The sequence below is a fragment of the Colossoma macropomum genome, unplaced genomic scaffold, assembly GCF_904425465.1.
Source record: "Colossoma macropomum unplaced genomic scaffold, Colossoma_macropomum, whole genome shotgun sequence".
Taxonomy (NCBI): domain Eukaryota; kingdom Metazoa; phylum Chordata; class Actinopteri; order Characiformes; family Serrasalmidae; genus Colossoma; species Colossoma macropomum.
Window position 1 is genome coordinate 29620018 of NW_023494801.1, and position 13256 is coordinate 29633273.

The 13256-nt window shown below is 38.0% G+C and overlaps 1 protein-coding gene across 2 annotated transcripts in view; it reads left to right on the forward strand.

The window, feature by feature from the left end:
- The first annotated feature begins 1125 nt into the window (after positions 1 to 1125).
- rab28 (RAB28, member RAS oncogene family) overlaps positions 1126 to 13256 on the forward strand; it is a 42394-nt gene continuing 30263 nt past the window's right edge. For both annotated transcript variants that reach the window (XM_036590059.1, XM_036590060.1), the window contains exons 1-2: positions 1126 to 1337; positions 10595 to 10691. In XM_036590059.1, coding sequence (XP_036445952.1) covers positions 1263 to 1337; positions 10595 to 10691 — 172 coding nt within the window. In that variant the 5' untranslated portion in view covers positions 1126 to 1262. The remainder of the gene's footprint in view (positions 1338 to 10594; positions 10692 to 13256) is intronic.

The window sequence follows — 13256 nt, forward strand, 5'->3', positions numbered from 1 at the left end:
ATATATAGACAACTGTTTCACCATTTTCAACATTATATAGGCTATTAAAACCTCCGACACATGTAGGTCCAATGGTCGCTTTGGATATTCAATAAAATGGCTATTTTTTGAATTGTAGACATCACAACCCCTGGTTCCTGTCAACACTGTAAAGAAATCCTGGACGGTATGTTTTATCTGCAATGCACCATTTCACACCAAACAACTCTGAATGATTTTGTTTATATATTAACAACTAAATTATGCTGATATTTTGAGAAAACTTTGGCACTGTCCTTTAACACTGACAGTAAAACTTATTTTTTTAGGAATTTGAAAGAGAATGGTGTTTCAGCAAATCTCACATAATGTGAGTGGTAAGTTACAGGGGAATTCCACCAATTTTTCAAAATTTCTGAACAGTTCAGTCCTTGAGGTATAAACAAGGTCAATCAAGAGTGGTTTGACGTGAAATGGTACATTTTTAGAAAAACTCACAGATTCAGTTCTTTACAGTTCTTTACAGTTCTTTACAGTTTTGATGATAGGAAACAAGGGTGTCCATGTCTACAATACAAATATATATATATATATATATATATATATATATATATATATATATATATATATATCATTGAAAGAGTATATATATTATGGAAAAGGTAAAAAAAAAATATTCTAATACATTTTAAGCCAAAACGTTACCACGTTTGTCACCACCACTGTGAACAATTCTGACTCGGTCAGCTTTTCTAGATCGAAGCATTTTACATCACATCACTGTGAATAACTTTGTTTACATCTCAACCATTTAATTACGCAGAATGTTAGAAAAAAATGGTGGAGCTCCCCTTTAAAGCTGGTTGAAAACGCTAACGCCGCACATCATGCAAGCACACACGCGCCAGCGCTCGGTTACCCTTAGCAACGAGGAAGCGTCATGGTGGACGAGTCCATGTAGCAGATGCAGGGAGCTCTAATGTAGCTACTAAAACCATGACTCCCTCACTCTGTGTTTGGTCACACATTCAAGCACAGTGTTTGTTCTCGGACAAATGACTAGACCTTAAGTTTCCAAAACTGACTTCACCAGGATTTGTCACCAAACTGATAGCTAATGAAATGGTTCGCGCCTGTGTTGAGTAGCTATCTGTTGGGTGAAGATGGCGGCTGGTTGCTTAGTGCTGCTACCACAGATTTCCCCCTGATCATTGAAATACATTGTGCTTAGTTTTGTTTACCTGTTGTTTGTTAGGTGTGTGCTCGCTGTATAAATTAACAGCATGTCCGATTCTGAAGAAGACAGTCAGGACAGGCAGCTGAAGATGGTGTTAATCGGAGACGGAGCCTCGGGAAAGGTGAGTGAGGGGGATTTACAGCCTGAGAGAAGGAGGATGCTAACTGCTAATGCTAATGCTGCACCATACTCTTCGGTCAGTTATCTGTCAGTTATCTGTTAAAACATGCAAAGTAGCTGGCCGACGAGCACGTTTAAGAACACTATTAAAGCTCGTAAACTGGCGTTACAGACCACTGCCGACCAGTTGCTTTAGAAGGTCCAGTAGCTAAGTAGCTAACAAGCTCCTAGAGTTTATCTGATGGGATGATGCAGGGATTGGACGGGCAGGCAGTGTTTCAGTGACATGTATATAAGATATGTTTTTGCTGTTTTGAGACATTGAGGTTGGGTCAAAATATTAAAAGTTGAAAATAATGACAAAAGTGGGTGTTATACAGCACGACTTGTGCAATAATTAATAAAATGAGTATCCTGCAGCGCTTAAACGGGAACTCCACCAACTTTTCAAAATTTGTTCAAAATTAAATTATTAAGATGTAAACAAGTCATTCAGAGTGGTTTGGTGTGATGTGAAATGCTGTGTGATGTGATAAACTTCAGGATCAATTTATCTTAAAAGTCAGAATTGTTCACAGTGGTGGTGAATGGAACCAGGCTGCTGAAGAGTTTAATGACTCTAAAAGGTCCCTCACAAAAAAAAAAAACAAAAAAACAAAAAACAAAAAACACTATTTCTTGAAATGGTTATGAGTATGTTACCTGATGTGTGAGACAAATGTTTTACAATAATTGTTGTGATGACGTTTTGGCCTAAATCTTTTTGCTGATCCATTTATTTTAATCCGTTCATGAGTGGTACATGCAGGGCATTGTAAGGCAAAATAGTCCCCCTGAAAAACTTTTTTCAGATTTTTCCACTATTTTACATGTGTAAGTTTGCTAGTTGTTTTGGATAATAAATAAAATGGCTATATTTGTGTAGATTGTGACCCTTGGTTCCTGTCACCACCACTGTAAATAAACTTGAGTTTGTAAGTTACTCTACAGTGAACCATTTTGCATCAAACTCTGGCTCTCGATTCACAGGGGCTAAGTGACTTCTTTAGGGCTCTGTCAATCCAGTCCAGATGATCAGTCAGTATGTTGGCTTTGTAATGATGTTAGTGCTTTGACCATTTATCAGACAGCAGGAGGGGAGATCAGGGCACGTACTAACATGGGGTAAAATGTTATGTGGAAATTTTATAAACAGGTTCAAGTAGAAGATGCTTTTAGTTATGTCTTGTTGGTGTGTACCAACGTCATCTTCAAACAACAATCGGACAGATATTTCTCGAGATTCACACCAAAGACCAGAAGTAAATTTTTAACAATAAATGCTTGTTTTTAATTACTTAGTTGTGTGTATGAGGCATGGAATTCACATCTATATTATGTTAATCATGCTCTTGGTGGTTGTAATATAGCAGTGTTTTGGAGCATGTAAACAAGTCACAGTGAGAGCTAGTCTGGCTGTAGTACGGCCTCCTCACTGTGGGGTTAACACACATTACACAAAGATAAAAAAAATAATAATAATAGGAGAAGTCCACATACCCCATGTAAGCGTCTTTTCTCTTTTCCTCATAAATTTTTAAATGCATTTAGGTCAGAGAGGTAGTCTAGCTCAAACAACAAATAAATGCATTGATTTACCAGACTTTTTAGCGACTGTTACAACTAGCCCCTTAGTCCATTGCAGTTAGGTATTGTAAGGTTTGCACTCCTGCAACTTTTGGGTGAATTGTGTAGATGTTGCAAATGGTTTATGTTTTCATTTGTAGCCAAGACATATAGATTGCTTGTATAAAAGTTATTAATCTTGCTCAAGTACTTTTTAAAATTACTCAGCAAAAGCCAAACTTAGTCTAAGTCTGTGCCTCAAGCTCATTAGGCCTAATGGTAATGTGTTTCGTATAATTTGTATCTGTTAGTCTGGTCTTTGCTAGTACTTGCTATTCCCTAATGTACCAACCTCAGTGAGGCAAAACATACATCTTTCCCTATCTGGATGTTTGCAGACCTGGCCTGTATCTTACTGTGTTTATTAGTGACCCACAGGCACCAACAAACATATTTGTAACTAGATCTTCACCAGACTCCTTTCAAATATGTCAGTATCAGTCACGATCATTGGTGAATACATTACAGAAATTGAGCTATTTTTAACATGGGTCTCAAAGATAAGTTTGCATTTAGATCTGGCTTGAGTCTTTTCTCTGCTATCTTCCTGTATAAACCTATTAATGCTGTCTGAAGCTTAATCCACAGTGTGTGTAACAAGCTGCCTACTGCTTGCACGGATTCTCACTCTGGTAGCACGTTCAGTACTGCACTTTGTGATGTATTTTGAAAATATTGTAAACAGGGCTACAATAAAATTAAACTTTGGCCCCAGTGAGACTTTTGCTGTTGATCCTATCTACTGTTCAGGTGGTTCCTATCACAGTATTTACCTCTCATCTTCAAGAAGGATATACCAATCATAGTATTTGTGATTAATCACCTTTTCACAACCGCATAAGGTATCCTCAGTACACACTGCTACAGTAGTGGTTTACCGGCCAGATAATCTAAATATTCAGCAGTTCCTCTGGCTTCTGCGGTCCAATATTTTATTTCTTATTCTAAAATGTGAGATGGAACTTCTCCATGGCTGCAAAAACTGTTTGTGTGTTGGTACTACTTATGAGAGGTTGGTAGATATATAGTTGGAATAAAAGCCTGTTGTTGTCATAATTTAAAGTCTTGTATCCTCAATGCAAATTTTAAAGTTATCAGAATCTTCACCATTTTGTGTCTTACATGCTTTCTGTTGTAATGCTGCTCTAGAGCCTTTGGAGCTGAGTAAAGTGGAGTGGTTCTTATTTGAAACTGAGTGTTTTCTTCATTTGTTTGTACAGCACTTCGATCAAATAAAAAAAATCAAAAAGCTGCTCAGAAAAGGTGGAGGCTAGACAGGATGTAACATGCTGTTTTGCAAACCAGCTGTTAAATGTAATGCTTTTGTTCAGTTGCCCAGTTAAAATGATGCAAACTGAAGAATAGTGTTACTGTACTATAACTCCTCTGTTTGAACATGTTGTAATGCCAAACCTCTAGGCTGGCACGTGTACACCAGCACATGCACAAGTACACACATGAAGACTGACTGATGTGGTGGACTTTGTGCATAGAGTTTTATAGTGTTTTTTGGGATGGTTGTATATTTGTGGTGTTTCAAGGCAATGCAGGAAAATTTTAAAAAATGAGTTCTGTGTGTGTAATTATCATTTCCAATGTGTATGCTGCTTCAGTAGAGTTTAGCTCTGTGTACACAGATAACTCTCAACTCATTCTCTGACTGTCTTAAAGCACCACAAATGAACAGCCATCCCAAAACACTGTAAAACCCCATGTGCAAAACCTACCACATTAGTGTGTGTGTATAATTATAATTGTCTGTGTGCAGTCTTTCTCAGTACAACTCTAGGGCCCTAGTGTTGGTGCTGAATTCCATCTGGAGCCAAGCACGCACATAATCATATACAGTCATAAAGATCCACAGGTACTCGTGTAGGGCCTTATAAAGCCAGTGTGTGTCCTGGCTTGTATGCCGGAGCCTGCAGGAGTAAGTTAAGTGTCCTGGACTCCACTTCTCCTCTATCTCTTGCCCACTGCTCCTGTACCAGTGAGTTTTTTAAAATATTGGTTGATATGTTGATGTCTGCATATATTCAGTGGACAGAAATGGACTTCTGTCTATGTCTGGGTGTGGAATCTCTGCATATTTAAGTGTACATGTTTTGTCACTGAGAGTGTCTGATTGTTCAGAAAGTAGAGGTTATCGCTGTTTTCTCCACTTTCTTGAATTAACAGGCTTTGTTTGAATCTGTCTCTAGGAAGATGTGAAGCTTGTTGAGATTGAGCAGCTTTAAATTCTACTCCTTTTAAGTTGTGAAGAAAATAATCTAAGAGGGGAATAAAAGTGAGCAATTCTAAAAAGGATTCTGCTTGAGACAGGCCAAGTGACTGACAACATTGTTACTACTGAGAGAGGGAAGGAGAGAAAGCTGGACAGAGGGTGAGCCAGTCAGCGACACTCTGGTGAGTGTTCAGAGTAATTTGCTGTCCGATCAGTTTGAGTTGGCCCATGACTGAGAGCTTGATCCATTCAAGAACAAGCTTGTGTGTGTGTGTGTGGTGTATTTTCCCCTCTTTCACAAGGAAAACGGTTGAGGCTATGTGTCTGCTTTAGCAGATTTTTAAATTTTATTCCTTTTGTTTAATGTATAATTAATAGTGTAATTTTTGTAACACATGTATATAGCACAACTAAAGGCTTTTCACATTTGCCTGTGGGGTTCAAGAAGTAATAGATATGGTAATAACAATAGTAAGGATTAAATTTAGTAGTAAAGGAGTAAACCAAAGTAGGAAACATTTTAGTAAACAGTGTTCAGGATGTAGCTATGATACAGTCTTTAATAATGCAGCACAGAAGATCAGACTCATGACAATAAGTACATGAGAGTAACAGAAACATCAGTGTGTAATTGAGGGCTGTCATAGTATAAAGAGCCGTGTTTGTTAGATGTGCATTCTGAGTAATTTTGGGGGCACTCAGAAAAATTGAGTAGCACAAAGAAATATTTGGTGGCACACAGAGATGTACATTTTAAAATATTTTATTGTCCTTAGTCAGTGCAATGTGTTTTAGCCACTGCTGGTGAGCTAGTAACATTTTCACATCTTCTACAAGTTATTTTCTCTTCGACAGATGATGTCCCAGTGTATTACTTTGACAGTGTAACATTTGCCAATGTTGCATTTATAACAGAGAAATATATTTTCATTGTTTCTGGTCCTAGCCAATGTCATCTATCAAGGATACAGCTGCACTACACCACACTGTCCCCTATAATGTTTTTCACAGCCTTGGCAACTTGAAATTGCGTTTCATTGGATTGTTGTACAGCTGGACCAGAGCATTCTGTGTGTGTGTGTGTGTGTGTGTGTGTGTGTGTGTGAGAGAGAGAGAGAGAGAGAGAGAGAGAGAGAGAGAGAATTGAGGGCTGTATTTACTAAGTTATTCTAGGAAAAAGTTAGTGATTTAACTTTTGATGAGGTTTAAGGTAGATGGAGCTTAACTGAAGCACACAACATATCAGCAGTCTGGGATTATTATGCTCTGTAACATCAGAGTTTCAAGAGGTTGCACCACCAGCAAGGATTTCAGTACATCAAATTTAATTAAGCTTTAAAAATAAACCATGCCAAAGAGGACAGTGACTTTTTATAGCTCTGAAACCATGTAAATGGGAAGTTACCAAACATAGTATGTTTTGTTTGTTGTTTTGTGGCACAGAAAGCATTCGTTTATCATGAAAAAGTGGAATGGTATAAACATCAGGATTTATTGGCATTTTTTAGTTAGGTTGGACAGACTTACCATTGATATTGATGCTTGGAATCGGTAGATACTTTAGGGCCAGATTTCGGTATTGGAAAAGAAAAAGTGGTATCAGTGCTTCCCGGCTGTGGAGGGTATGCACACTGCACTGCACAGACCAGGGCATCTGAGTCCGGTTGTGCTGTACTGAGAACACTGCACTGTTTTACTGTTTTCCCTCATTTAACACACCTGATTCAATTACATAATTACCTAGCACTTTATGAGTTGCCTTGAGTGTGTTAAAGCAGGTTAAACACTAAACTCTGCAGCAAGCAAGGCCCTTCAGGACTTCACACATCTGGATTAGATCTGTAAGGAAAAAAGAAAGGGAGAGAGAGGGGAGGTAAAGAGAGCCAGTGTAAATGTGCAATCGTCAGTGTTTTTGTCCAGTGCTCAAATAACAAAGTGTGACTTGCTGTCCACTTACATCAGCACTGCGTATGTTTTGTCACATACTATGCAGATTATTTTATTTGCATAAAAAATCTTAAGTTTTTCTTTTAAGTATTAACCTTAAGGCAGGGTATTCCATTACAAAAGGCATTTAATTAAGGATGTTGCATGAAATCCGTCAGATGTTTCTCTAAGCGGAAAGGGAAAATGCTGTGGAATATACCAGAGAAATTTTGCTGAAGTAAAATTCCATTGTTTCTATGAATGGAATACTGAAACTAACTGATTCTTCTACAATCAGTTTTGATGACCTGAGCTGTGTCTGAAACTGTGCCCTGTCCACTACATGAGTGTTCAGTATGCTCAGACAGTCCCATAGTGCATCGCAAGAAGTAGTGTACACCCAAAGTACTTTATCAGGTTGGAGATACCCATATTGTGATTAGAGAACCATTTTGGACCCAGCACTGGTTTCAGTCAGGGATTAACCTCAGAATAGCTCCACTCCCATCGGTTTGACTCTATGTATGTGAATGAGCGATGCAACAACTGTCATAGTATAAAGTGCGGTGTTCGTTAGATGTGCATTCTGAGTAATTTTGGTGGCACTCAGAAAAATTGAGTAGCACAAAGAAATATTTGGTGGCACACAGAGATGGACATTTTAAAATGTTTTATTATTTTTATGGCTGCATATGATTTCAATTCTTATTTTGGGTGTTTTGGTTAGCTTTTTTAATCCCAAAGCTCACACTGTCCATGAGTTAAAAGAACTCATGAAGGACACTAGCACATTTAAGGTGCTTTCTGTTAGCCAATGTTGCAATATAAATAACATTATTTATTCTTTAATAGCATTTTAATAATTCAATATTCGTAACTTTGCTAGTAAGCGGCAAATGTCTGTTTATTACCATCATCATGCTATGACATTTTGGGGTAGGTGTAGCAGATTGAAATACAACATGAGTGCACTTACCTGCCACATGTCATTTAAAATTGCAACATAGAGCTTCCAAAATAAAAATAGTAAATATGAGCTGATTTCCGATTGCTGACCTTGGCTGATTCTGATTGGACATTGCTAGTCTGTGTGTGTGTCTGTGTGTGTGTCTGTGTGTGTGTCTGTGTGTGTGTCTGTGTCTGTGTGTGTGTCTGTGTTAATCTGTCTTTGCATGTAGATGTGGAGGAGTGCATTTTGTAGGTGTATTAATCTTCTCTAAAGGTGCCTTAATGTTAAGAAGAGGCGTCTCTCTAAGCAGAGTTTTTGAGTTTGCTATTAGATGTTCTGCCCTTCACTTCTCTCCCTCTCATTCATCAGCCTGAATGGAAGTTGGCACATACACAGCATTCTCTGCCTTTCCCACGCACCCTTATTCCCCTCATACTGAGAACACACACAGCTAACACTTTGTACTCTATATCTGTAGTGGATGTGTGTGTGTGTGTGTGTGTGTGTGTGTGTGTGTGTGTGCTGGGGGGGTGAGCGGCATGTTAAGTTATGTGGTGTGTGGAGTGTGTACACTCCCTTACAGCTGTACTCCTAAATGGCTGTGATGTTCTACATTAAGCTGCTGTCAGTCACGAGTGATGTCATACTTGTGCCCCCCATCCTCCCACACTAATCAGTGTCATAAACTGCTATTCCACTGCACACGCGCACATGCACAAGCACACACACACACACACACACACACACGCACACACACGCACACACACACACACACAAACACACGCACAGATCTTGCTCAAAGGGTCTTGCTTTGGTTTTTTATTTAGCTCACTGGCAGAAGAACCAAAGTGCTCAAAGTTACCAAGTCCTCCAACAGTAACATTAACAGCAGTGTTTATTTTAAAACATGTTTTTATTGGAGAGTGCTAGGATGACAGGAGGATCTGTTTGCTAACGACATCCTCCTGTGTTTTTGTGAGCAGTACACAAAATGAGGCGCCACGCTTAGGAACATCTAGCTCTTCTACCTCATAAAAAGACTGAGCAAGAGTTCGTCCTTGACGATATTTATAGTCTGTATAGTTGACTACCCTATTTATATTTATTTATTTATGTGTTTTGCCCCGCGATGGACTGGCGACCTGTCCAGGGTGTATCCTGCCTTCTGCCCAATGACAGCTGGGAAAGGCACCAGCACCCCACCATGACCCAGAAGGATAAGCGGTTTAGATTATGTGTGTGTGTGTGTGTGTGTGTGTGTGTGTGTGTGTATGGTGTGTGTGCGCATTTATGTGTTTTGGTAATGCACCAAAAAGAAAATCCTTGGCCAAAGACAAAAACAAAATTCAGGACCTAATACTGTAAAAAGCTGGCAATAAATAAAAAACAAAAATAAACTTTATGTAAATAAATTAAATTTTATAAAGAAAATAAATAAATACATTTTATGTAAAAAATTATGTAGGGTACAGTATGTGCCATGAAACCCTAGACAAAAGGGAATGGTTGGTCATTCAAGGCAGGGTATTCCATTATTTTCCACTTATGCTCTGCATTTTGACTCTGGCATTGTGAATTTTTTTTGTTATTTCAAAAGATTTGTGGCAACGTTTTGGCAAGCAGGGATATCATTTTTTAGATTTTGTAGTTTTGCTGTACATTTCACATGGATTACAATTGCTCTCAAATGGAGGAGTCAGTGGGTGTTGTATCCCCACTTCATACATGGCAGATACTTATTACTAGTCAATCGCTTGACTGTTGTGCCTAATTGAAACTATGAAATAGTTCCATCAGGCCAACATTTTTCATTGTTTATCTGCTGCCGCTTTACTGTTTGAGTGCGTCTGGGATGACCAGTGCAGGAAGCGAAGCAACAAACAACTCTGATTTTGATACTTTGTTGTATGCCTATCGTGCACCTAATCTTTATGCTCTTTTCTCTTTTTTGGTCAAATGCTTCATTCGTTTTTTTCCACTCCCTAAAGTGCCATTTTTGACCATTTACAACCATAAATTTTCTGTGGTTGAAATTTTAGGATTTTTGTTTATTTGTTGACCTATCCAGGGTGTATCCTGCCTTCCACCCAATGACTGCTGGGATAGGCTTCAGCTCCCCCCGCGACCCAGAAGTATGAGCGGCTTAGAAGATGTGTGTGTGTGTGTGTGTGTGTGTGTGTGTGTGTGAGTGTGTGTGTGTGTGTTTATTTGTAGTCCATTTGTGTTTAGGGCTGCGTACAAATAAAATATTTTCAGTATGAATTTTGAGTGTTTTTAATGATTGTCTTTACAATATGAATCTAATGACAATTTTAAGAATTTAAAAATAAATGAAGGCTGTGTTGCTACACTTGTGTGTCTAATAAGTAGTTAAATAGTAAGTAGTCTGGCCTAATGGTGAATATAAACAAATGTTGTTTTGCTTTTATTTTGATTTAGTGGATTTCTCTCTCATTTCTCTCTCATTCCTCCCTGCTCTCTCCTTTTTCTCTCTTAGACGTCACTCGCCACCCGTTTTGCACAGGAGGCTTTTGGGAAACAGTACAAACAGACGATAGGGCTGGATTTCTTCCTCAAGAGAATCACCCTGCCAGGTGAGACCCAAGCCACACACACACACACACACACACACACACATAGGTTTCAGTGTCAGCACAGGAGTACTTAGAGAATTGAAAGTGAAGCTGAACGAGCTCAGACTCATTAAGAGTCCTGCCTGACCTGCTCAGGGTCAGCCTAACTGTTGGACAATTCAAGTGCACTTCGAGGCTGAACATCAGGCCACTACTGGGTGGACGCAAGCATACCCTTTAAGAATTTTGTCTGACATGCTAGAATTATGTCTGACATCCTGAGGCTTAATCCAAAAAACAGCCTTATGTTCCACAAAAGTGCACTGCATGGGGTGCACTACTCATTACACCTACCTGTCTGGCTGAAGCAAAATCCAAAACAGCTCCCATTTTGATTTCCTCTATGTGTGCTGTGCCTACTCAGCATTTTGAGCATAGTTCTTTTTCATGATTGAATGTGGTTTAATATCTGGGTGCTGGCCATCATCATTGAAAGTTTAAGGGAATGAAGAGTTTCAGTGTTTTGTTTGGTCTTGTGTGAATGCTCTTTCTGTAGCCCTGTGGCTGCACCACAGTACATTTGTCAGAGGTGTTCAGCACTCTGTGTGTTTGTGTGTGTGTGTCCGTGTGGTCAAATGTGTCTGAGTCTTCTCAGTTTTATTCACATTGAGTGCTCTTCACCAAAGTAACGGATATTGTTCTCTAATGCAAAGTTTAGACACTTCCCCTGTTATGTGACTTTCACTGAGATATGTTTGTATAGGCTCCTGGTGATGTAAAGATAATTGAAGTGAATTCTTTGGAATATTGTGGAGTTGTTTGGGTTACTTGACAGCTCTGCAGTGTGCAAATAATATTGTGAAAGTTCATGATGCTCATGTCAGCTTTCTTCTGCAGTTTTCAAAGTTTATGAAGTATTGTGGTTAAATGCGGTACTGTATAAAAATAAGAGATCACCCTTCATTTTTTGATTACAAGTAAAAATGGCCACTATGCAGAAGTGTCAGAAAAAAGTAGAAAACATATTAAACAGAAAATTACACAGAAGCCTTACAACTAAATATATCATCACAGTTTTCAGTATTTAGTGTGTCTACTCTTAGCCTTTATTACAGCTTCAATTCTTTTCTGGAAGCTTTGTTTTAAAAAGAAATCTGTAGGAATATTTTTCAACATTCCTAAAGTTCAGTTTTAGATGGTCTCACAATTCAAGTTATCCCAAACACATTCAGTGATGCTGAGGCCTGGACTTTGGGGTGGTCAGTCAGTTGTGCTGAAAACACCTGCAGTTTCTTGGTTAGATTTGCAAATGTTACCTATTTGTTTTACTCTGTAACAGCTTCTTGATAGCGACACATCCTTTCAGACCCATAGCACTAAGTTGTCTTCTCAGAGTGAAAGGGTGGACTGAAATACTTGTGGTGTTTCTCTTTATCTTTTTGTGGTTTTCTAGATCGTGCAAGGTTGTTAAGAGTCCCCTTTTCTCTGTCTTTTTTTTTAACCTTTGGAAACTCCATTTCTCTTGAAAATGAATAACTTGGCTATTTTAACTGGAAATTAAATGAGACATGGTCTCTGACTTTTGCACAGAACATATGTGTATGTATATATATATATATATATATATATATATATATATATATATATATAATGACTCACACACACTTTCTCCTGTATTAATTTCTCTACTAAAGCCAGTTTCTGTCAAAGATGAGTTGACGCTAAAGTAGTGTGTCACATCAAACTCCCAGTAAACTCATTAGCAACATGAATACATTTTTTATCTAGTTGCAGAAAAATCATCCCAGATGTCCTGTTATAGATGTCTGTGTGCAGTTGTTTACTGAAGAAAATATATTGTTCATTGCAGTTAATCATGATTAATTCAATTTAACACATACACCAAATGCTCTAGAATGTTTGTAGATGGTATAAAGGTTTACTTTACCTTAAATTAAAAAATAATAATAATTTTAGTATGACCTCAGATTTACAGTAAATATGTATTATATGTGGTGGATCAAAGTACACTAATAAGAAATAATTTTACTTACTTATGTTGTCTTGGCTTGTAAACCCCGAGTAAACTCATTAGCAACATGAATAGATTTTTAATCTAGTTGCAGAAAAATTATCCCAGACGTCCTGTCATAGATATCTGTGTGCAGTTGTTTACTGAAGAAAATGTATTATTCATTGCAGTTAATCATGATAGATTCAATTCAACACATACACCAGATGCTCCAAAATGTTTGTAGATGGTATGAAGGTTCCCTTTACCCTAAATTAAAAAATAATAATAATTTTAGTATGACCTCAGATTTACAGTAAATATGTATTATATGGGGTGGATCAAAGTACACTAATAAGTAATACATTTTTACTTGTTGTTGTCTTGGCTTGTAAACAACTTTCCGCAGCTACTGCTATTATGAAGTATTTATTTTTCTCAATGTTTGTTGAGTTTTAGTAGCGTACTATATTTATTGCAGCTTTCTGAATGCCTGAATTCATAAATTGATCCAGACAGTCTTTCAGGAGACATAGGAGAGACTGTCTATTTTTCATAACAGCAGCACAGAAAAA